The following is a 23,100-nucleotide window of genomic DNA, read 5'->3' on the forward strand; positions in this document are numbered from 1 at the left end:
TGAGTAAACTAAGTTGGGCCTACTGTGAATGTGAGTGGATTATCCACGCCGTCCATACGTTTTTATATATCATTTTAGTGGTTGAGCCGAAAATTGGAGAATGCAAAAATCTAAAGTGTGCCACACCATAAGAAACAACAGGAATAATGACTTTTACCGTTGAAACCTTTGTAGGGACCACGGTGATGTTGATTTGCTATCCAACCTGTTCACAGGATCACATAGACATGGATGAAGGGAAAATACAAATAACACATTGATCCAATACTTCTATGGCCCTTGAGAAATTTTCAATGGTAGAATTCAATTCACAATGTTTCCCTTGGTGAGGTCCACTTGAGATTTAGATATACTTAATTTTTTGGCTAGAGCTATAAAATTATCTCTTAAAATTGATGGACGGAGTGGATTACATATGTAAATCATGGTGGACCCTACAGAGTTTACTCAGTACGCTTAGCGTGCTGAGTTACTCAGTTCGCAATCCGCGTCCGAATCCGAGTCATACCGGACTTGATCGGGCTCTCGTAAACCCTAGCATTTCAGTACTATATAAGCATATCATTCCCGCAGCAAACACTCTCGCTTCTTGATTTTCAGGGTTAGGGTTAGGGTTTAGAGAGTGAGTGAGAAAGAAGAGAAAGGAAGAGAACCCCAGCAATCAATGGCTACACCAGCTGTTGAGTCCGTACAATGCTTCGGGCGCAAGAAGACCGCCGTGGCGGTCACCCACTGCAAGCGTGGGAGGGGCCTGATCAAGATCAACGGCTGCCCGATCGAGCTGGTAGAGCCGGAGATCCTCCGCTACAAGGCTTACGAACCGATCCTCCTCCTCGGCAGGCAGCGCTTCTCCGGCGTTGACATGAGGATCCGGGTCAGGGGTGGGGGCCACACCTCTCAGATCTACGCCATCCGTCAGAGCATTGCCAAAGCCCTGGTGGCCTACTACCAGAAGTATGTGGACGAGCAATCGAAGAAGGAGATCAAGGACATCCTCGTCAGGTACGATAGGACGCTCCTCGTTGCTGATCCCAGGCGCTGCGAGCCCAAGAAGTTCGGTGGTCGCGGCGCTAGGGCTCGATTCCAGAAGTCTTACCGTTAGAAGCAGAAAAGGAGAAGGAAGGGATAGATGGAGGTTTCTTCCACTTCTCTTCTCTTGTTGCGTTCTTCTTCTGCTCTCTTGATTTTGGATATGACATTAGAACTCTGCTAGTAATTTTGGGAGATTTTCATATTATCGTTTCAGTGGTTTCGACTTTTAAGAGTCTTTTATCTTATGTCTGATTGCGAGATATTATGATGGTTTTTTTTAATTTGATAGAAACTTGAGTTTGTTTTGAATGCCAATTCAATCCTTTGGAATGATGCATGTGTTGTGGCTTCTGTTTTTAACCATAGCTTGTTGATCTGATCTGATGGGCCAAGTTGAGGGATGCCTGGGAATTCTGATCCCATATTGAAATATCATAGCACCGTCGATTGACTGACTGTTTTTGTTGAATGCCCGCTTGCTGTCTCTTTAATAATCTTTCTTTCCAGGTTATATTGATCAGTGTGGCCCACCATGTAAATGATTTGCATAACCCAATCATGGTATCACCTCTTTGTTTGTATATTTGTCGTTTTGCAACGCTTCAGTATTAATTCTGCATTTGTATGATGCTTTTAAGGCATGATATGGTATTTAGGGATAAGGATTATGGGCTTTTTTTTTTTGTTTTCAATTTTTTCAAAGATTGAGGTAAGGGTTAGCAGATTGTTGTTTGTAGATAGATGTTTTGGGTGCGTCTCAGTGAAATCTACCTAAGTTCCATGGCTATTGATGTAGATTATTTGTGATCTATGTCTAAATTTCGTCTGGTATGACTTGGTTTTCTCTAACCAATTTTTGTCTGCGATGAAATGAGTCACTGTCACTAGACTGATACAGCACTCGAATACTATCGAAACTGACTGATATGGGACCAAAATGGACAAGTTGGGGCAAGTAATACTGGTTTCAGTCCCCAGATTGGTAAATCCATGCTTGTGCTTGTGCTTATGCCTCAGCACTATAGATATTTGGCACATGGACTTCTCATTGTTTTAGATGTGATTTTTTGATCGTCTCGCTTTTATGCTTCATTGATGTCACCAGAAACAGCTTGCTAAACTAAGCATGCCAGTATTGTAGGTTTTCTCTTTTAAATCTGTGGTTGTGATTATCATTATAGCTTCTATGCTTGAAGAGGTTTGTATCAGCGTGAACCCACTTCTGATTGCTGGTGGATTCTTATGAAATTGAAAAGATAGATTTATGATTGTAGGGTTGCAACGATAGGATGTGGTTATGGGGTTATGCAGATGGCATTTTTCTGGAGGTGCTTTGTCAAAGTTTGGTTTAATGAATAGTCTCCATGTGTCTGTAAAAGGAAACATGGGTGACTTTAGGCAGCGTTCTTATATTTCAATGTCCTCAAACTGGCAATTGGGGTGCATGTGTACTCAGAAAAACCAAGATATTGTTGGGTGCCAGCATTATTTGGTGTTTGATGAGACCGTGATTCACAATATCATGACATACTTTTCTTATTTTGAAACTTAATGGGTGAGTCTTTTAAGGTAGTGGCAGCAGACATAATGCATGTTGGGATGCTGCCTCATGCTATTTCCTTGATGGATGGTTTAATTTTATATTTGGTGGTGTTCCATGGAATGTCATTTTCTCAAGATTCATGATGAAAGTTATGGCAAAAGTTTCACACTGGCTTCCAACTAGACACAACCCTCCTTTATCTTGGTATTGGCATTTAGATAGGGTAAAAAAGAAGAAAAATGTAATAAGATGAGAGAATGTAGATGTAAGGTGGTTTGTCATGTGCAATAGACACCATGATCCATGCCTGTTAGGAGTTGGTGCAAGTTCAAGTCTCTAAAAGGGCAATGGGAAGGGCCAAAAGGATGTGGGTTGAGATATTAAGAAAAGATTTGATGAACTTTGGTCTAATTGAGGTTAAGGCCTTTGATAGTGTGGAATGGCAAAACGGGATTCATGTAGCTGACTCCAGTTAGTTGGGATAGGGCCAACATTGTCATATGCAATTGCATATGGGCACATGTGAAGAGATGGCATATGCCATCAATCTTGGCAAGGATGCCATGGCATGCTTTATTATGCGATGAATATGCGATCACATATGTGAGTATGCTATCACATATTGCATATGCAATTGCATACTTTATTTATTTATTTATTTTGCAATTTCAGTCTCTTTTGACTATAAATAGGGCATGCAAATCCCCTCCATTTTCACTGTTGTCTACTCTACAACTTAGAATCTCTCTCTCTCTTTTATTCCTCTATCTCTTACTTTCTCTCTCTTACTCATCTTTCACTTTATGTTTGAAGTTTTTAATAATTAATTCTCTCTTAATATAGCTTGTAAATTCTTTTGTTAAAATTTATGTAAATATAATACAAGTAATTAACTACGTAACTTAATGAAACAATCAAATTACAATGAAATAAGTAAAATAAGTTATCCAATCACTTTTACTAATTACTTAAAATTTCCTAATTCTTTAGATTTTTTTTGAAAATTTCCTTATTTCCTTTTTTATTTACTCATGCGATCACATATGTGATTTGACAACATTGGATAGGGCTTAGATGATTATGGTAGTGGTGGCGGCATTCCTTGGAATAAACAAAGTATAAAATGGGAAAAATAGCCTATGCGAATTTGATTGACCTCCCTAGGCATGATCATGCATGAAATGTTAACCCATCAGATGTATCGAATTGCATGCAAATTAAACCATCACGATTCATCGATAGCCTTTAATATTCAAATTTCCTAGTTGCCCGCTCAAGGCTAACGTGGTAATTTCCTTCAATTTTGTAGGCTAGGATTTTGAAAACTTGGCAAATGACGTTTGCAACTATCGGTAGAGGAGAAATTGCAATTATGCACTGGTCGTGGTTGAGCTGTGTAGTTTACTTGTTTGCATTTTGAGCAACTTACAACATAATCAGAGATATTGGTTGAGGGATATATGGGATGGTGAATTTTTTAAAACTCATAGTTGAGGATGCTTATAGAAAGATTTGGAGTTTCATCTCTATGCTTAATTATAGAGAATCCAATCAACCCATTAACTTTACCTAATTACCATTCTGTTTCATCACTCATGCTTCGTCATGTTACCATCCTTACCATCGCCAGCCCTTAAATGGCCAATTGTCCAATTGTTGGAAGTGGTTATTGATTTAGTATTGATGATTGTTTTGCATTAATGGACCTTGGAATAAGGCCAATTAGGCTGGTGAATGATGCTCTCCTAGTGAAATGGTGGAGATTGGGGGAAGAAGAACCTCTGGGTGTCCAAGTATATGGTAGACATATTAATGGCAAAGATGTCAAACTTGTGAGATGTAGGTACACTTTAGGCATATGGCAATTGATGTCCTTGCTATTTGCCACCATCAGATTTGTCAATTTAGGGTAGGAGATGGGTCCATAGTCTGGTTCTAGGAGGGCTGTTGGTGCAGTGCTAAGCCCCTAGGAGAGGCATACTGAGGTTTTTATGCCATTGCTACAAAGAAAAGTGAGGCGGTGGTGAACTACATTGAGAAAGGTTTCAAGGGGCATGGTATGGGTCCTACATTCGGAAGAAATCTGTTTCAACAATAACTTGAGGAGCTCCAAACATAAGGTATCAGACTACAATATTCAGCAATTTCTCTATTGTCTCCTTTGTATATGTTGTTTGGGATCCATCATGCCAACCACCTAGATGGCACTGATCGGTGTTGAAAGGCGAGGATATTTGACACTTATTGGGATGGCATCCCCTCCAATGGAGGTATTTTGCCACCCAACTATCCATAACAGAATATTTACGGTGGATAATTTGAAAAGGTGTAATAGATTGAATTTTATTCTTCCCTGAGTATATTGGGATTATTGTGCACACACTTGACACCCATCTTAGACACTTGTGTTTGCACCCCTAACTCGTACATGCCGATCGGGCTTGCACACAAACATTCCATGTACCCTCACACAAAGGTCTTTTGTATAAAGTGTTGACCAAACTAAGGAGGTGTTGATCTCATTTTCTACATTACCCACCTTTATGGGCAACATTATATACATTATTACTTTATGGGTAGAGCCTTTGACTTGATCAAACCTATAGATCACTAAAGTGGAAGAGCCTACCCCAAGTTTCTCCACTAACTCTCTTATCTCATCCAAAGCTCACATCCCACTACACTCCACTAATTCCCTCTCCTCCCTCCACCTCATCAACACTCAATGCATGTAGCTCCTCATTCCTGAAGCCAATGCATGGAGGCCACTAAGGCCCCTTTCTCCAAGTATACCCTCCGCATGGTATCCATGCGTTCTAATGAGAGAATTCCTAGCTCTTTTTTTTTTCTTTTTTTTTTTTTGTAGGTGCATCTCCACACTGGGGTGGGGTGGCTCATGAGGTGGTGTGTGAGAGATGCAAAATGGCAATGGGCCTTTGACTTGATCAAGCCTATGGATCACTAAAGTCCAAGAATCGACTCCTAGTTTCTCCACTAACTCTCTCTCTTACCTCATCCAAACCTAACCTCATATCATCCCACTACATTCTCCACTAATTCTCTCTCCTCCCTTCACTTCATCAACAACCAATGCATATAGCCTACCTTATTCCTCAAGCCAGTGCACGGAGGCCACTAAGGCCCTTTTCTCCAAGCATACCCTCCTTCACATGGCATCCATGCTATCGAATGGGAGAATTTGTAGTTGTTTTTTCATTTTTGATGCAGGTGCATCTCCATATTGGGGTGGGTGGCTCACGAGGTGGGGTCTGTGAGGCAGAATGGTCGTGAGGTGGGTCCCACTGTGGGACTTGTGAGATGCGGGGTAGCCTACGGGGAGGTCTCAATCGGTTTGCCTAGGAGGGCCTGGATAAATGGATATTCCGGTGCTTCCCTAACAGCTCTGAAGCTTTTGGTGCGTTGGTAGGTACTCCTTATATCAAGTGATATCAGAGCAGGAGATTAGTGTTCAAGTCTCCGTATTGGTGTGGGTGGATGATGCAGGTGCATGTCCACACTAGGGTGGGGTGGCCGGTAAGGTGGGTTTGTGAGATGCAAAATGGCCACAAGGTAGGTCCCACCATGGGACCTGTGAGATGTCGGGTTACCCACGGGGAGGTCTCGGCCTAGATACTCCCTGCATCAATTTTCCATTTTAGCAAAAGGGAGAGTTGTAGGGAAACTTCAAGGAGAACAAAAAGGTAAGCGAATTTTGGGAAGGTAGTGTGGGGGTGTGTTGCTAAAATTGGGGATGCTTGGTGGGTTAGAGACTTTGCACAGTTACATTCGGAGGGGTTTCAATGGTGGCCCCACAGCGTGTGGGCCACAAGGGGCCTCGATGGTGGACATTGTTATCCCCACTGCTTGCTGTAATGTGGTCCGCATGAGCTTTGAATATGCTTTAGTTTTGGGCTTGGTCCCATTCTCTAAAATGAGCTGTTCAAAATTGATGGACGGTGTAACACACATGCATCATGGTGGGCCCCACAATCCAAATGGGCTATCAAAGCTGATCAGTAACAAGGATAAGACACATGCATTAAGGTGGCTGAATCCAATAGTGGTCCACAAAGTGGATGGTTGTGCGTTGTCCACATAGCCTATACCTCACGGTGGGCCTTGTAAGGTTTTAACGATGGGCCCCACTGCATGTGGGCTGAGGAAAGTTCCAATGGTGGACCCCACTACATGTGGACCCCAAGGAGGCCTTGACGGTGGACATCATTATTCTCTATGCTTGTTGTAGTGTGATCCACATGAGCTTTGAATATGCTTTAGTTTTGGGCTTGATCCCATGCTCTAAAATGAGCTGTCCAAAATTGATGGATGGTGTGAGTAAGCCACATGCATCATGGTGGGCCCCATAGCCCAAAATCGGCCATCAAAGCTGATGGGTAACAAGGATAAAATACATACATTTGGGTGGCCCAATCCAATGGCAGTCCACCAAGTGGATGGATGACCGAATAATCTCGTACATCATATGGGCCGATCCAAGTGGTGATCCACCTAAAATGGAAAATGGGAAATTTTAGCCAGAGATTCTCACTTTTGTAGAGTCATCATTAGATAGCATTCATGCCATGTTGAGGGCATACTTGGAGAGAGGAGCCTTAATGGCTTTCATGCATTGATATAAGGGATGAGGTGGGGATATATGCATTGGTTGTTGATGAGGTGGAGGGGGGAGAGAATAAGTGAAGAGTGTAGAGGGATATATAAGGTTTGGATGAAGTAAGATAAATGGATAGTGTAGGAACATGGATAGGGCTCTTGGACTTTAGTGGTCTATGGGTTTGACCCAGTCAAAGGCTCACCCATAAAACGATGATGTGTAAATTGGTGCTCATAATGGTCGGTGGTGTGGAAAGTAAGGTCAACACTTCCTTAGGTTGGTCAACATTTCATAAAAAGGCCTTTGTGTTTGAGAGTATATGGAGTGTTTTTGAGCTGCCCCATTGAGTGATGAGTGCGATCACAAGTGTCCAAGAGGGGTGTGGGGCATGCGCAGAATAATTCTTATATATTCAGGGAAAAATAAAAATCATTCTATTAAAGAAGGGGTTTTCAACTGCCAAATAGATGTCCTACGTACCATGTAAGCAAGGAAAATGTGGAACATTTTTTCTTTCAGACCTCTTTGGCTTATAGTTTGTGAGTTATGCTGCCCAAGATTGGGGTATCTTGGGTGCAACCTTGGAGCACTGGGGTGAAGCTCTGATGGCGTGGTGTATTCTACACTGCACTTGTGAATGGAGTAGCAAAATATAGGCTTTCTTTGGGGTCGAAATTGGTGTGGAGATTGGATGACTGCAAGGGGCTTGCTCTAGCTGGGCTGGAATCCTATCATCAGGCTGGGGAACTCCATCCTTTATATATAAGACGCTGAATTAACTCACCATTTGATTACTTGTGTACATTATCACTCATGCCTGAATTTTTGAATTTTGATCTTATTTATATACAACATACCGACAATGGACGTGCATTTTCAGCTGTTTTCCGCTTTCATTCTTCTATATTTTGGCTTTTTTGTTTCTTTGACCATGTTTTTTACCGTATTTTTAATGATTGAAACCAAATTAATTGTGTACATTTTGTGCCATTGTTTACCGTTTGTGATTTGCAAGAGTTGATTATTGCTGAATCCAGAGTCTGTGTGGTCAGAGGTTTTTTTTTTTTCAAGTCAAGTCCAGATTGTTATGATCAGGGTACGTCATATTGTGCTTTTCTTTATTATTTTTTTCATTTACTGCTCAGCCCGCCCACCTAGCTTCCATGCGAGAGAAGGCTGCATACATCAATCCATGTGAACCAGTTGCTTTTGATCCCATGTCTTGTGGGTCCATTGGCATGTTCAATCTGTTGCTTTTTCGTTTTCTATTTTTTAAGCTAGGTGGTAATATTTAGTGCATGAACATTCTTCATGGGATAGCAGTATGTAATTCAACTCTATGCTTAGCTTCATGGACGATTTTTTGACCCCTAAGTGAATTATGACATGTGTTCATGGGTTTAAAAATCTATTTTGGCTCAATTGTATTGTATGCCATGTTCTAATATAGAATATTGTTGTTGCTCATGGATGATACCGGTACATATCGGCCAATACTATGCCACAGGCCTGCTCTATGACTCCTTTTTTGTTTGCAATCAGGGGTCTAGTGTTGGCACAAGAATGTGGTATGTTTGATTTACTCAGAATTTCAGTTTGGTTAGAGTTGCAAAATCATAAACATCTTCCTGTTTTGTAACTGACTCTTGTGACCTCAAGATTCCAAATAAGGGATGACCCAGCGATGGAAAAGAAGATTTAGGCACCCTCCTCTGCAGTACAGAAGTGTGGTCTCTACTCAGTGGGATACATGAGATTTTTGGAGGATTAAAAAGCTCTATCAATGTTCAGTGCTTGTGATAGATTGGATGTGATTCTAAAGAAGCACTTTCGTTGGTAGGCAATCAATCGTTAACCAATTCCATCCATTGCTTGGATAGTTGATGACTATATAAAATATGGTCAAAAGTGCAAATTTTATGTGGTAGTCCATGAAATGTGCTATTGGAGAGGCCTCACCTCACTGTGGGTAGATCTGATTAGGCCATGTGCTATCATCAGAGATGGTGCTGGTCACGCAAAGTATGTTTGAAAGTGGCTATGACTCTGATGGCATATTGCACTAGCCTAATCAAACCTGTTTTTTTTTTTGCAGCTTCACAGATTGATCAATTGTACTGTGATCATGTGAACCAATGCAACTGGGGAGCAGTCAAGCATTTCTAAGTCATGGTTATAATTTTAACTACAATGGGATGAGAAATTGCATTTAAGGGGAAGCCAAACATGTCCTTATAAAACATATAGCCTTTTGTTTTTGGGTGTCTGGAATCATCGGTACACGGGGCTTGAGATGAAAAGTATCTTGCTCCCGTAAAACGTGACAACAGTTCCTATTCAACTGGAAAAGTCCTTGCAATCTCTTTCGATAGTCTTCCAAATAGACCAACGTATATTAGGCTTGGATTACTATACTACATGAGTCTGCTGTAAAACTGATGTATGCTGTTGGCCGGAAAGGCCAAACATATTGCGGTGGATCATGGCATGGCACCCCACTGTGGTTGGGTTTTACCTAGCTGTTTGCTGCGACCAATCAAAATTGGACCATCTGAATGCTATGGTCGATGTTTCTCCAAACTCATGGCTGTGCTCATGTGGGTCCACATGACAGTGGGGCCCACCATCATGGATGGGCACGGATTAGGTGAGGTCAGGTAACAGCTTGCTGGATGAGCTCTCTGACAGTGGGGCCCACCTTGATGTATGTGTTTTATCAATGCTGTCCATCTGTTTTTCCGGCCCATTTTAGGGCATGGGCCGCGAAATGAAGTAGATCCAAATATAGGGTGGATCAGGATTACACTACAGGAAACAGTGGTGATTGAACGGTCACCATTAAAAACTTCCTAGGGCTTATGGATGAAGGGAAAATACAGATATCCAAAACTAATGTGGCCCCATAAAAAGTTCCCTATTTTGCTGTCCGTTGCTTCCATGATCTTTGCTTGACAACTACTCTTGACCATTGGGTCCACCCTAGAGCCATGATCTTTACTTGACAGATACTCTGACCATCGGATCCACCGTAAGAGCCCAAGACCCGGGCCGATCCGAAATTCAGTTAGACCACACCCAGGAACTGCTCGGCCATTCAAACCTTTCAGATCATGTGGGGCAAACCGTGGTTTGTGTATGCCTATTGCTGAAAGTTGGGCAGGTTCAACCCAACCAACCCAACATTGGGTTGGGCTCGGGCAGGATGTATCGGGTTCAGTTTTGGGCTTGGGCTATACAAACACCAACTTGATAAAACTTGGGTTGGGCTCCGGTTGAGGTCTCTGGTTTACCCAACCCAAACAGGATCAATATATAAGTTACTTATAAATTATAATTTTTGGATCGTCTATATTTAAGGCACAGGAAATTCCAGTGCCATTGGGTCTCATTGGTCCACATCATTTCCGATGACTCAAGTTTGACTCAAGTTTAACAAGATACGCTGGATTTCTCTCCCAAATAGATTGTGTGCTACACAACATGACTTTTAAAGGAGTAGTTGTCCTATATTTTAGCTTGTTTGTTTAGGAAAAGCAAAGTTCTTTATGATAAATAATTACATATATAATTAATAAAATCATTAATAAAATTATAGGTACAAAAAAGAAGACACGTATTGAAATATAATAGTCTAATGTAATAAAGAAAATATTAGCATGTATCTGCCCGACCAACCCGACCAAACCTGCTTGGATTGGGTTTGGGTTGGGTTATGGTTGAGGTATAGGAACCTTGGGTTGGGCTAGGGTTGAGCACCAACCCAACCCAACCCAACCCAACCCAACGCAACCGACTTTCAGCCCTATGTATGCCATCCCAGCCATTCATCAATCTCATCCAATTAGGTTGAAGGTACACCCCAAAAATCATGGCATTCCAAAACTCAGGTGAGCCACACAACATGAATTTAAGTGTTCGAGGCATAGTGTGGCCTACATGAGATTGGGCTGGGCATTCTCTTGTTGCAGAAGACCGATGGAGCTTTGTCAAAATCACATGGCATATATCCTATGATAATTGATGAGGGTAGAGAGACTGAGAAGGATGTTGCCCATAGAATTCAAGCTCAGAAGAAATGGAGATGTGCCTCTAGAATTCCATGCAATCATTATGTGCTACATAAACTGAAAGAGAAATTTTATAAAACATCTATAAGACCTTCTATGCTCTATAAGATAGAATGTTGGGTAGTTAAGGAACTTGTTTACAGATTATGATAGAAATGAGGATGCAAAGATAGACGAGTAGCAAGACAAGGATAAAATTAGAAATGAATTTATTCACCGGTTGAAGGCATAGCGCCCAAGGGAGGGTAGACTTAGATGGTTAAGTCATGTGCAAAGAAGACCAAGAACCTAGCTACTTTGGAGTGAGTTGGTATAAGTTGAAAGCTCGACAAGGGAAAGGCCCTAAAAGATGCCCCAACGGAGGTAGTAAGAAAAGACTAAATAACCTATGATGTAGCTAAAGGTATCAACCTTAATCAAGTTGAATGGTTGAATCATTGTGTAGTTTACGGAAAAATCTGATTTCTATGGCGAATGGTGCTTGCTGAGATCAGATTCTATGTCCAAATAAAAAATAAAGGTAGGAATGGGCTAAACTTTTGCCTGGTCCCATTCCTCTTAAGCTTTTTTGCTGAAAATTTGTAGTTCTTTCATGTTACTTCGGCTCAAACTGATTTTGTGGTTGGCCTGATCTGATCCTAACAGCAGTAAACCTTACAAGGTAGGAGTTCCCTGTTGGACATAGGCTAGTGGGGCCCCTGGTGGGCAATCACTAGTGGGTGGGTCCCATGAGGTTTGGCCTCTTTTTGTTAATCATTTTTCTTTCTTTCGTTTGAAGTTGAATTACAAATTTAACTTTAAATGAAAATTTACAAATTAAACTTTAAAAGAAAATTTAGATAAGGATATAAGGATAAGACTCGATAATTTTTGGTCTCATCCAAACTCCTCATCTATATAGTAGAATCAAAGGGGTGATTAGACCCATATGCTCTAGTAGTGGTTAGGTGGACCGATAAATTTGAACCGTTCATGTTCAGCTTTGTGGAGGTCCCATATCGTGTAAACCGTCAGATCTTGAGAGCTCACTCTTCCGCACAGACTTTCACACCCTCCTGATACATTCTGATCAGATGGTTTTAGGGACATCAGTTGGGTGTGTAAAGATCCAAAACAAACAAATATAATTAAAATCATTCTTCTTGGCTGCTTACCTTGAAACAAGCATGACCAACTGTTCCAAAACAAAAACATGGGCGCAGATAAATCTGAAATACAAGTCCATTGTGCATCTTTCTCAAATAACACCAGGGAGAAACAAGTTCACAACCAGGACTTGACTCAAAGCTCAGGATATGGGGAAATACATGATGGCAGATTATTTGCCAATTCTAATACTTGCAGTAATGCCTCACCGTCACATTATGGTATTGTAAATTTGGAATTTTACAAACTGGATTGCATCCTCGTAATTTTATTCTCTAATCCTAATCAGTTATCCCACAACAGACTGAGGAGAAAACAGTGAGAAACCAACTGCTGCTTCCTGTATATTGCTTACATTCTAAAACATCACAACATACAACGTGGAATTCAACCTCCAAAAAAAAAAAAAAGGGTCTTGAACAACAGATGATCATGTGGTTTACACAATAACTAAAGACTTCTTAAGTGAATAAATCAAGATATCAGCAATGAGATATACCTCAGCCGCCAGTGGAGCTTGCCAGCATTTCCAGGGTCACTGTTGCCTCCTATGTACCCACATTTTCACATAATGCACAAATCAACTCTTACCCTTGGTCTCAAAATTTTTAAAAGGACATTTCCCCTTCAATTATATCCCACAACTCCAGCCAGCATTTTTACCTCTTCCACTAACTATGGAGAAAATGCAGCTTAGAGTGTTTTGAACTTCAAACCCAATGCGCGTGATGACATAATAGAAGCCATCATGAGAGGGTAACACTCATTAACCTTCACTGTTCACTAGAGAATTAAACTAATAATAATAATAGCACAACTGCATGCTAGGGATGAAGCAAGGTGAAAAGGAAGACGGTGTGAAGCAGATGGGATGAACTGTACAGACCCATTAAAGCTTCCCTCGATAGCTGTAGGGGTTCTATTATCCACACCGGCGTTCTTGCATAATCCTGCTGGTGCCCCTGCCTGCAAAATTCCACCAATCGAGCTCACAAACGACTTCCAATGTATGCCTTCACTAAATATAGAGAAAATGATATGAAACAGGAACTCAAAAGGGAGGGAAACTAGATTTCACAAAGTTACAAATAGTCTTAGATCATGTTGATTGCTTCTTCAGAGCTATGGCACGTGATGAACTACAAGGAATTTGGAATAGCGATTTGAGAAGCAGACATGGCGAGTGATAGGCAGGTGACCTACAAGGAATTTTTGAGGATGATGTTGCCCAAGCATAAGGGCAGGATATGGGAGAAAGTGTTCTGGACAAAGCATTAGACAGGCACAGTCATGATGTACAGATGTAATATTGGTAGTAACACCCATTTCAGAAGATGATGGGAACACAACTGTTCTCTGCCATTCTTTTTATGGCAAGCATGGAATGCTAACCATTTTTACATTTTATTTTGTTTCTCCGCAGGGGCCTGCCTTTGCCTTCCAACAAGAGACCATTTCACAATCTTTGCGTAAAGCTTAGGATTCTTAGTTCCCATCAAAGAATTCAAAATGGCAGAATTTCAGCTGCCCCTTTTTGTCTAATTTGCACATTTGGGGAATTGATGGAGAGAGAACAAGACTCAAGTAACGATGTCCCAACAATCCCAAGCCTGGTTAAAGGAGTATTAATGTCAGGTATGCAGCAGGTCATCAAACTTCCGCCAAAAGCAAGAATGAATGACCCCCTGATTATGATGATGAAGACATAGTGACAATGACGATGACAAGTAAATACCATATTGAACTCTATTTCGATACTCATTTCATTTTTAGAATTGAAAAGGTTCAGCATTTTGGCTTTTTGCCCATTTCAGAGAATGTCCGCAAAAAAATGTTTTAAAGACTAAGAAAATAATGGATCTGCTCTTTTTCAAAAGAAAGAGTTTCACATGTTGTTTTAACTTCATTGGACCACAAGGGGTTTCTTTGAGTAAGTGCCCTCAAATGCATGACAAAATACAGGTCAAAATGGCAAAATCGAAGATAATTGCACTGAAGACATGCTGGCCAAAACAGATAGGAAGTAAGAAAATGGACCGAAAAAATCAACACAGATTGGAACAGACCAAAACAAGGAGTGATACATTTAAGTACTTGTACCTTTGCCAGATCCAATACCAGGACGAAATGTTTCAGACAGTCAAAGCAGATGAGATTGACAACAATAGAAATGACTGTAATGATATATGCACAGTAGAAAACAGAAGCAATATGAGCACTAGAAATATTGCTTAAACACAATGGCTAAGAAGATCATTAACAGGACAAACCTGGCAGGCAATGACGGTATTACATCCACACAATGTTTGACCATTCATCCTGTCTACTGCATCAAAAACACCCCCTCCATCGCTCCTCTGCAAAATTTATTCTCCTGTTAGAAAGTTTCGATTCAAATTTTATTTACACCCTGTTCCTAAAGTGAATGATTCAGTACCATGTAAAAGTTCACAGCCAAAAAGTTGGGCATTGTATTCCTGGCTGCTTTGTAACATGCATCAACAGTCTCAGTAAGACCACTTGAGTGTTCTTTGCAAGCATCTTCCTTTTGGGTAGGGAATGTGGGGAAGTAGTTCTGTAGAAACAGCGCTGCATGTTTTGATTTGAGTGGCCTTGATTCCTTTCTGTTTGAGCACGAACCTTGTACAATCCCCCCATCTCCAGCTGTCAGTTTTTCAGAGTTATTGAGAATCGAGAAATGAAGCCATCAGGGAGTGTAAAAGGCTGGGATTAGAGTTTAGGTCACAGAAGATAAATCATATCAGCGTAACAGTTTGACTAATGAATGCTTCAGTTCAGAGTACAACATCTAATTGTTAGTTAAGAAATTAAGAAGGGAAAAATAGCTTTGATCCTAGGGAAACAGTTGCCTTGGACACCAATAAACACGGTGTATCACATGAAGTTTGCCAAGCTTGCATGAATATGGAGCCCTGTGCATCCACACACGAGCACATGCCAATAGGGCAACATTCCAGACTTCCCCATCACGTGGACTTCTTAGGTGGGCCACAGTGTACAAAACAAACAGATGGCTAAAACAGTTTTTTCCAACCATTTAGTTGTTTTGTACATTGTTCATGGTATTAAAAAACAGTTTTGTTACAGCCATATTGGCTGTTATATAGAGAAAACAGTCACCGCAGTTACGTGATATGGGAGGAATTGATCCTTGATGAAAAACGTCTGACATGCCAAAATGGTCATAAAATGCCAATTATGTAAGTTTTCTAAAGTGCCACTGTAAGTTTTCTATTTCAAGTTTCTTCTATCCCGTATTCAATTAGTGGCTATTGATCCAAGGTATTAAAAAATAGTTAACGTAACAGTAACAGTGGGAACTTTTATGCATTACAGGGCAGTAAAGCCTGTTATGGAAAAAATATTGCCTTTAACGCCATTACATGGCCAATACAGTTTTTATTTTTTTATGAGGTCGTAATAGCCAGTGTTCAAAATATCGGTATCGCATTATATATCACATCCATGGGATACAAATATGTATTGGTTATCACACGGGACATATCGTTTGTATCAGGTAATGTAATTTATCGCACTTTTTGGGAAACATGGGAAAACATTGGGAATATGGTTGAATTTTTCAATGAAACTTTAGGGATTGTTAAAAAATACCTTACTACACACTTTCAAATTATAACATTTCAAAAATGAAGTGCACATAATAGGTTTCCTTTGTATAGGATCCTAAGTTATGTGCTATCTGACTGAACTAATGCAACTATATTCAAATTGAATGCATGACATTTAGAGTGTATGCCATGATCATTTCATCAAACACTCCTAAATACTTCGAAATTAGTCTCAATTGACAGCTAGTTGAAGGGAAATTTCGAGAAAAAAAAAAATATTAATTTTTAATTAAAAAATTAATTTTATTTTCCGAAAATTGACAAGGACTTAACAAATCAGTAGATCAACCCTCATACATGCTTGATTTCATGTTTGGAGTACAACATTGTAACCAATTTAGAAATTTTTGAATTTTCCCCAAATCGGACCACCTACACTCAAATTTCAACATTGGAGTGTATGTGAAGATCATTTAATCAAATACTCCTAAATACTAAATTAGTCTCAATTGACAATTGGTTGGAGGAATTTTTTTTTTTTTTTTTTAAAAAACATGGAGAACATGAAGAACCAATGGATATAGAAATCAAAACTCCAACTCCATGATTTTTCGTGTAAAACATGAAGAACCAATGGATTTATAACCATTTGACACTGATTTAAGATAATTTCAACAAACAAAAAGGGATCAAAATTTGGAAATGCTCACCGGATCAAACATGTGGGATATATTGGCACTACCCGTGCATATCATATCGCACAGGTGGGATACAAGTAGGGTTGTACATCGAGCCGAGTCGAGGTGGGTCAAGCTTGGCTTGGCTCGTCCGTGCTCTCCTCGAGTTCAAGCTCGAGCTTAAGCTCGTCCTCGAGCTTACCATTGGAGCTTGGCTTGTTTGCCAAACCTTTCGAGTCAAGCTCAATGCGAGCTAGTGGATCGAGTCAAGGTGAGCTTACATCGAGTCGAGCATGCTCCCAACCCGCACCTGACGCAACCTAGAAACCCGACCCAACTGACCCAACCCCCAAATCAAATATATATATATATATATATATATATATATATATATATATATATATATATATATATATATATATATATTTTTTTTTTTATATATTAGATAGAGCCATAGAGGGTACACCTTGTTGTTGGTGCTGAGAGAGAGAGAGAGAGAGAGAGAGAGAGAGAGAGAGAGGAGAGCTCAGGCGAGTGTAGGCCGTATGGCTGAGACAAGTCAAGCAGACGCTGAGTTAAGGGATGGACGGGTAGGGAATGGTTTAAGTTTTATTTTATATATATATATATATATATATATATATATAGAGAGAGAGAGAGAGAGAGAGAGAGAGATATAGAGATATATATATATATTCGAGCCGAGCCGAGCCAAGCTCAAGCTTCGAGCTTCGAGCTTCAAGCCAAGCCAGGTTCGAGTCGAGTCGAGCTCTACTATGTTCAAACTCGGCTTGTTTTCAAAACGAGTTGGGTCATATGAAGCTTGGCTCACCTCGAGTTGTCGTTCGAATCGAGTCAAGTCGAGCTAGATCGAGCCAAGCCAAGCCGAGCGAGCTTTTCGAGCTAGCTTGGCTCATGTGCAGCCCTAGATACAAGATATATTGTGGGATAGATCGGCTGATATCGTCGATATTTAAAACATTGGTAACAACTATTATGGTTTCTTTTGCAATTATGGTAGCCCTTACCATTATTGAACACCTTGATTTGGTCGAATTACAGCAGATCAAGTTGACACTACCAAATAGACAACATTCATACCAAAGAATGGCCTGTTAAACCATCAAATACATGTCCAAAACCAAAAAAGGCCAACATATTTGGGAGCCTCACATTTTTCAGAATGTTACCAATAATTTTTAGATACCGATCCCAAAATAAATAAATAAATAAAAAATCGGCTGTTACAAGGCTGTATTGTATCTACCAGCCGGTGCTATTACATAATACCTTGACATTGTTTCCAACATGAAGAGTGAAACAGCCTATTCTTGTAGGGCAGAAGATCTAAAACGATGAAGCCCATTTGATGGGAAAGTTTGGATCTTGCACCCATATGCCGCTATGTCATGTAGGCTAAAATGTGCATGGGGGTTTAGCAAGCTTCATATTCACACATGCACAATTTACCTACCCAGCCAGGTACATTTGAAAGTTATCTAATGCATTCAAAGCATTATTCAATGCTCCCAAACCAGCAGTGGCTTTGCATCTTTGATTCTTTTCTGAAAGCTTTGCAACTTGATTCAAATGCAAAAAGGGAGGGAAGTTGAGGTGTTGGAAAAATTCCCCATAAATAGAGATTTAGAATTACCAATCTTCACCGAGATATCCGCTAAATCAAGGGAAAGCAGTAGCTTTGTTTGGGCAGCATTCTGAAACAGGAGGGTACCACCTTTCATCATCCAGATTGTATACCTACCAGGACCCACCACAGATAGCAGGTGGACTGAAAACCTACCCCAAATTCCAGCTATTGGTTGGACTTTTTCCTATTACATGGACTGCTGGTTATATTTTGTTACCAGCCATCCATCTGCAGGCTGACAATCAGCCTACTAGGATAATTTGACGGGTTTTTTTTTTTTTTTTGCATCATCTTCCATCCATGGAAGGGCCTGCCAAAGGAAAGTCTGGATTACTGACCAGCAGGCGCTACCTACATGGACTTTTGGCCCAAACAACAGCAACTTTTCGAGCCACACATTCCACATCTCCTGTATTAGAAGGTAACTACACAATATGTATAAACATGTAAACGGGTATTGGATGTTTTGGAAGTTATTCAGTACTTACGCTCATTTTCCACCATGTACTTCCACTGGTAAGCAATTCCTTCATCAGCTTCCTTTGAAGCGACTGATGTGAAAACAAGTAGACGGTAATTCTTAGCGATCATATCAGTCACAGTTGGCCAGTCTCCACCATTTGCAGGCATTTTGGAGACTGGATACCAATACTTGAGTAAGCCCGCATTGGTGAACAGCTTTGTCAACCCTTTGGGAGAATGGACATAATCCTCAATAATAATGGTTACAATCTCCGACGGGTTTTCTGTCAAGAATGCTTCCACTTCCTTCAATGTATTGATTGCAGGTTCCTAACAGAAGAGGGCATGTATTACTCACTCAAAAAAGCTCTTTGCTCACAAATGGGCCAGGAAAGAAAAGGGGTATTACACAATCATAAATCCTAATCAACATGATTTTCATTCCGGTTAGCATCCTGTACGAAGCCCACTTTACAATGAGACCATTCGTCAGTTGGGGCCCACCACAGATGGATGACAGGCAAATAATCTTTGTAGCCAAGAAATCCTAGCCATCTTAATAGTGGACTTCCTTGTCTTCCATATAGACCATTGGCTGTATTTTCTTTCCAACCATCCACTTGTGTAGGTGGGCCGGTGGTCTTTGCAGCATCACCTATCTAGATGAATGGTCTAAATCACAGAAAGGTGGCCCAGCTGTACAGAGTGCTGCTTGAATGGATATGCCCATAATTTGCACCAAACATTGTATTGCATTGGAGGAAGAAGGATAACAATATTGTTACTTACAAAAGCAGTGAAGTTGTAGCATCGCCCCTGCAACGAATGGCAGAGCCAGATATCATCCTTGAAGTCATACATATCCAGCATCAATCCCCTCACTCCATTCTAAATACAAACCCGTGAAAAGAAAATAAAACTAAATTCATGCCATAAAATTTTAGAAAAAAAAAAAAAAAAAGGAAGAAGAAGAAGAAGAAGAAGAAGAAGAAACATTTCAATGGGGGGTACATGGCCACATACCCTTAACTGATTACTGACAGAATCTTCTTGATTGTAAAATGTAATCCTCTTGACTCCAGTGAGGGACGGTGCATCCACAATGGAAAATGAATTGTGTGTCACCAGCCATGTATATTTGTTAAAAGGCAGCCCCTTAACCTGCACCCAGCCACAATAGCACCCGCAACCAAATTGAAAGATAACATATATAGAAAATAGGCACATATATACATATGAGTATAATGTATAAGAAGAGGTTGGAGACTCAATTAGGGTAGACATGCCAACATGATACTCATGTGCGAATTCTGGGCCATTTATATTGGCCATTCTCGAACATACCCTGACCAAAATATCTGGCTATCACCACTCATCAGGTAAACCCACAGCTGTAGGGTATAAAAAAAAAACTAAAGAATAGATATTCTTCATTCTTGGAATGGGTCATATGATGGTGGCCCCCCTCTAATGAGTGACCCAATCATGTATACATGTGCAGTGATTCGCCTCTTCAATCTCTCCTCACAAAAATTGACCCACCATTTCTCATGTAACAAAAAAAAAAAAAAAGAGGGACAAAGAACTCACAACTGAGGTAGGTTGGATGGCCTGGCCTCTGATGCAGATGGGCTGACTCTTCCCCATTGCAGGGCAGGTGCCACAGAATAGACTTGATGCGCAGTCAGTGGCAGCTGAGCAAGAATCCAGAATCTGCAAAAGTTCCTTCTTTTTTAGAAAATTGTAGAAACAAGGATATGCTCATTTAGGCTCGCATTTAGATAAACAGTTGAATCAAATCATGAACATTTGATTTAATTAACAAGGAAATGAAAAGTAAAACAAACGAAAGGAAATGACAAAAATCAATGACACTTGTAACACTCATATTGAGGAAGTGCCCCTTGAATCGCAGTTATAGTTCTCTCAGGCCCAACTTGAAAGTTAACATAATTGCAATTTGGAGCCCAGACCCTCAATATTGATTCCCTCTTCATTTGACTAGCAACTGTAATCCAATTCAATAGTGCATCCAAACACACTCTTTAATCGTAAAAGGAAATTCAAAGAAGGGAAGGGGTGGATTTCCTGCCCTAGGAGGCACAGAATTCTGGTGCCTCCAGATTGTTTATGGACAATGTTATATGAGCAATTGCAATCCAATTTGATAGTGCATCCAAACAAAGTCTTCAATCATGAAAGGAAATTCAAAAATGGGGTGGACTACCTACCTCAGGAAGCATGGAATTGGTGCCTCCAGATTGTGCACCACACAGTGTTAACTAAATCTTGCGTCCAGCACCCAATTTTCCATTACAAATCATACGTTCCAAAATACAGGTCTTTTGCGAACCAGGTTATTAATTTTAATGGCCCGAAAATATGGTTCCATACTCGTAGGACCTGTGAAGTAGATCCCTAAAAATGGGTTCATCTCATTTTAGCAAATCGTAATTATGTATTAGAGGTTTTTTTTTCTAGTAAGGAGTAAAGCAATCTTGACAATCAACAATCATGATGTCTAATACATAATTATGATTAACTAAAAATTAGACAAACTCATTTTTAGGCGTCTACCAAACAGGGCCTTGGTTGCCACTTAAAATGATTTCATCTCATTTTAGGTAACAGTAATTACGTATTAAAGATCAACATCATCATCTAAGCCTTATCCCAATTAGTTAGGGTTGGCTACATGAATCCTGTTCTGAATGTCATATTGTTCAGATGCACGATGAAAGTTATGGCATAAGTTTGAGGCCGGCTACCAACCTGACACAACCCTCCTTTATCTAGGTTGGGGACCAGAAATGAGAACACAAAACTCCTACGGGTCCAATGTAATAGACTATTACATAGGTTGATTACATTCAAGCGCTATCAAATAGTCTATTATGAGTAATTATGTATTAGAGATCATAGTTATATCAATTATGGGTCATCAAGATTATTTATAATCGTTACCGAAATCTCTATTAAATAATTACTATTAACCAAAATGAGATCAACTCACTTTTAAGTGGCAATCAAACAAGGAGTAGTGTTGAATAGTTTGTAATGTAAATATATATTTTAGAATGCTGAGCTTAGTAATTGTTTATTTCTTAGCACGTATTTGGTCCCAGCTTATAATAAAATATAAAATAAAAAACACAAGCACGCATATGATATAATAATAATAATAATCTCATATATAAATCACAATATCAATTAGTCTATTAAACCATATTGCATACATTTCATACCATTCCACGCACCTGAGTTCCCATTCCACGTACCGGATCGAACATCGATACAGGTAAGATCCAGGTAACGTTGGCCACACACATGGAATATATGTATGATGATCAGAACCAGAGATCATGTGGGCCTCACCGTTGATTGACCATGATCAAACATTGCTCTAATTGGACTTTATTAACTGTCTAATAAATGGAAATTTTCTCAACGAATGGGAGACATTGCCAGTTTTTGCCTTTTTAATGTTTACTTGTATGCTACTGATTAAAAGGCTAGGATCATCCAAACATGTGGGTTTTTGGATTCACCGTCAACAATACCAAATGAACGATGCCGATCCCGTCCATGTCTGCCGCGTGTGTGGAAATGACATGGAGGTAGGAAAATGCTGATGCGCCTGGAAGCACAAGATCCGCTCCCTTCAACGTAACAGAATTGCGATTTGGACCCCAAACGCACACAATTATGAATTCAAAGGAAGAAATCAGAACTTGGTCACTACTTGAACTTTATATTATACCAATAATTGCAATCTAATTCGATAGTGCATCCAAACGCGCCAAATCACATCATGGGCTCTCTTTTTCTTTTTCTTTTTTGGTTGAGATGGGAAGAGCAAACCTGGCAATTGCCATTGGAGCAGGCAGCAGCACTGAAAGTGATGGTGGTGAAGAGTGCTGAGATTAGACAGAGAATGAAGAGAGGTTGAGCGTTTGGATGCATTTGCTGCACCTCTCTCTCTCTCTCCCCCTGAAATGTGTTTTGAATGCCATGGGAGTAACCGAGTGTTTTTAGGCATGGAAAAAAAAAAAAAAAAAATCTTTGATACTCTGGCAGAGTGTGAAGGATGATGCACTGGCATTTATAAATTATTTCGAATTTGCTTACTTTTCATACGATTCATTCAAATTGAACTATCCCAATAATGGGTTCCAGTTTAGATTTATCATGAACTAAAACTTACCCTCGTTTAATTGCCTGGCTATTGGATTGTCTAACATTTATTGGACGGTTAGAATTGAAAAATATCCGATGGTCCTATTTCAAAATACAAGCGTCCACGAATCGGAAGTTAGGATT

The 23,100-nt window shown here is 40.1% G+C and overlaps 2 protein-coding genes and 1 long non-coding RNA gene across 4 annotated transcripts; 2 read left to right on the forward strand and 1 right to left on the reverse strand.

Annotated features, from left to right (window-relative positions):
* The first annotated feature begins 570 nt into the window (after window positions 1-570).
* On the forward strand, window positions 571-1,362 carry LOC131229083 (small ribosomal subunit protein uS9). Its single transcript, XM_058224946.1, has one exon. It carries the CDS (start codon window positions 665-667, stop codon window positions 1,100-1,102), a length of 438 nt encoding a protein of 145 aa, XP_058080929.1. The 5' UTR covers window positions 571-664; the 3' UTR covers window positions 1,103-1,362.
* Window positions 1,363-6,374: 5,012 nt separating this feature from the next.
* Window positions 6,375-8,992, forward strand: LOC131229084 (uncharacterized). Its single transcript, XR_009163166.1, has 2 exons — window positions 6,375-8,758; window positions 8,850-8,992. It is a non-coding gene; the product is annotated as an uncharacterized LOC131229084 (long non-coding RNA).
* A 3,723-nt stretch (window positions 8,993-12,715) lies between these two features.
* Window positions 12,716-22,793, reverse strand: LOC131229178 (PI-PLC X domain-containing protein At5g67130). Of its 2 annotated transcripts, none has more exons than XM_058225067.1 (8): window positions 22,642-22,793; window positions 20,371-20,493; window positions 19,804-19,941; window positions 19,570-19,668; window positions 18,807-19,110; window positions 14,841-15,067; window positions 14,674-14,760; window positions 12,716-13,369 (listed from the first exon to the last, which is right to left on the reverse strand). In XM_058225067.1, exons 1-8 carry the CDS (start codon window positions 22,741-22,743, stop codon window positions 13,187-13,189), a joined length of 1,263 nt encoding a protein of 420 aa, XP_058081050.1. In that variant the 5' UTR covers window positions 22,744-22,793; the 3' UTR covers window positions 12,716-13,186. The 2 variants fall into 2 exon arrangements, with proteins under 2 accessions (XP_058081050.1, XP_058081051.1); XM_058225068.1 differs by having other exon boundaries at window positions 22,541-22,669.
* Between the last annotated feature and the right edge of the window lie 307 nt (window positions 22,794-23,100).

The sequence above is a fragment of the Magnolia sinica genome, chromosome 16, assembly GCF_029962835.1.
Source record: "Magnolia sinica isolate HGM2019 chromosome 16, MsV1, whole genome shotgun sequence".
NCBI lineage: Eukaryota > Viridiplantae > Streptophyta > Magnoliopsida > Magnoliales > Magnoliaceae > Magnolia > Magnolia sinica.

Coding starts and splice junctions, on each gene's coding strand:
- LOC131229178 (XM_058225067.1), bottom strand. CDS start 22,743: ATGCATCCAAACGCTCAACCTCTCTTCATTCTCTGTCTAATCTCAGCA. Junction 15,068..18,806: donor GTACATGGTGGAAAATGAGC/GTAAGTACTGAA, acceptor AAAAACTGACAG/CTGGAGATGGGGGGATTGTA. Junction 14,761..14,840: donor TGGCTGTGAACTTTTACATG/GTACTGAATCAT, acceptor TAAATTTTGCAG/AGGAGCGATGGAGGGGGTGT.
- LOC131229083 (XM_058224946.1), top strand. CDS start 665: ATGGCTACACCAGCTGTTGAGTCCGTACAATGCTTCGGGCGCAAGAAG.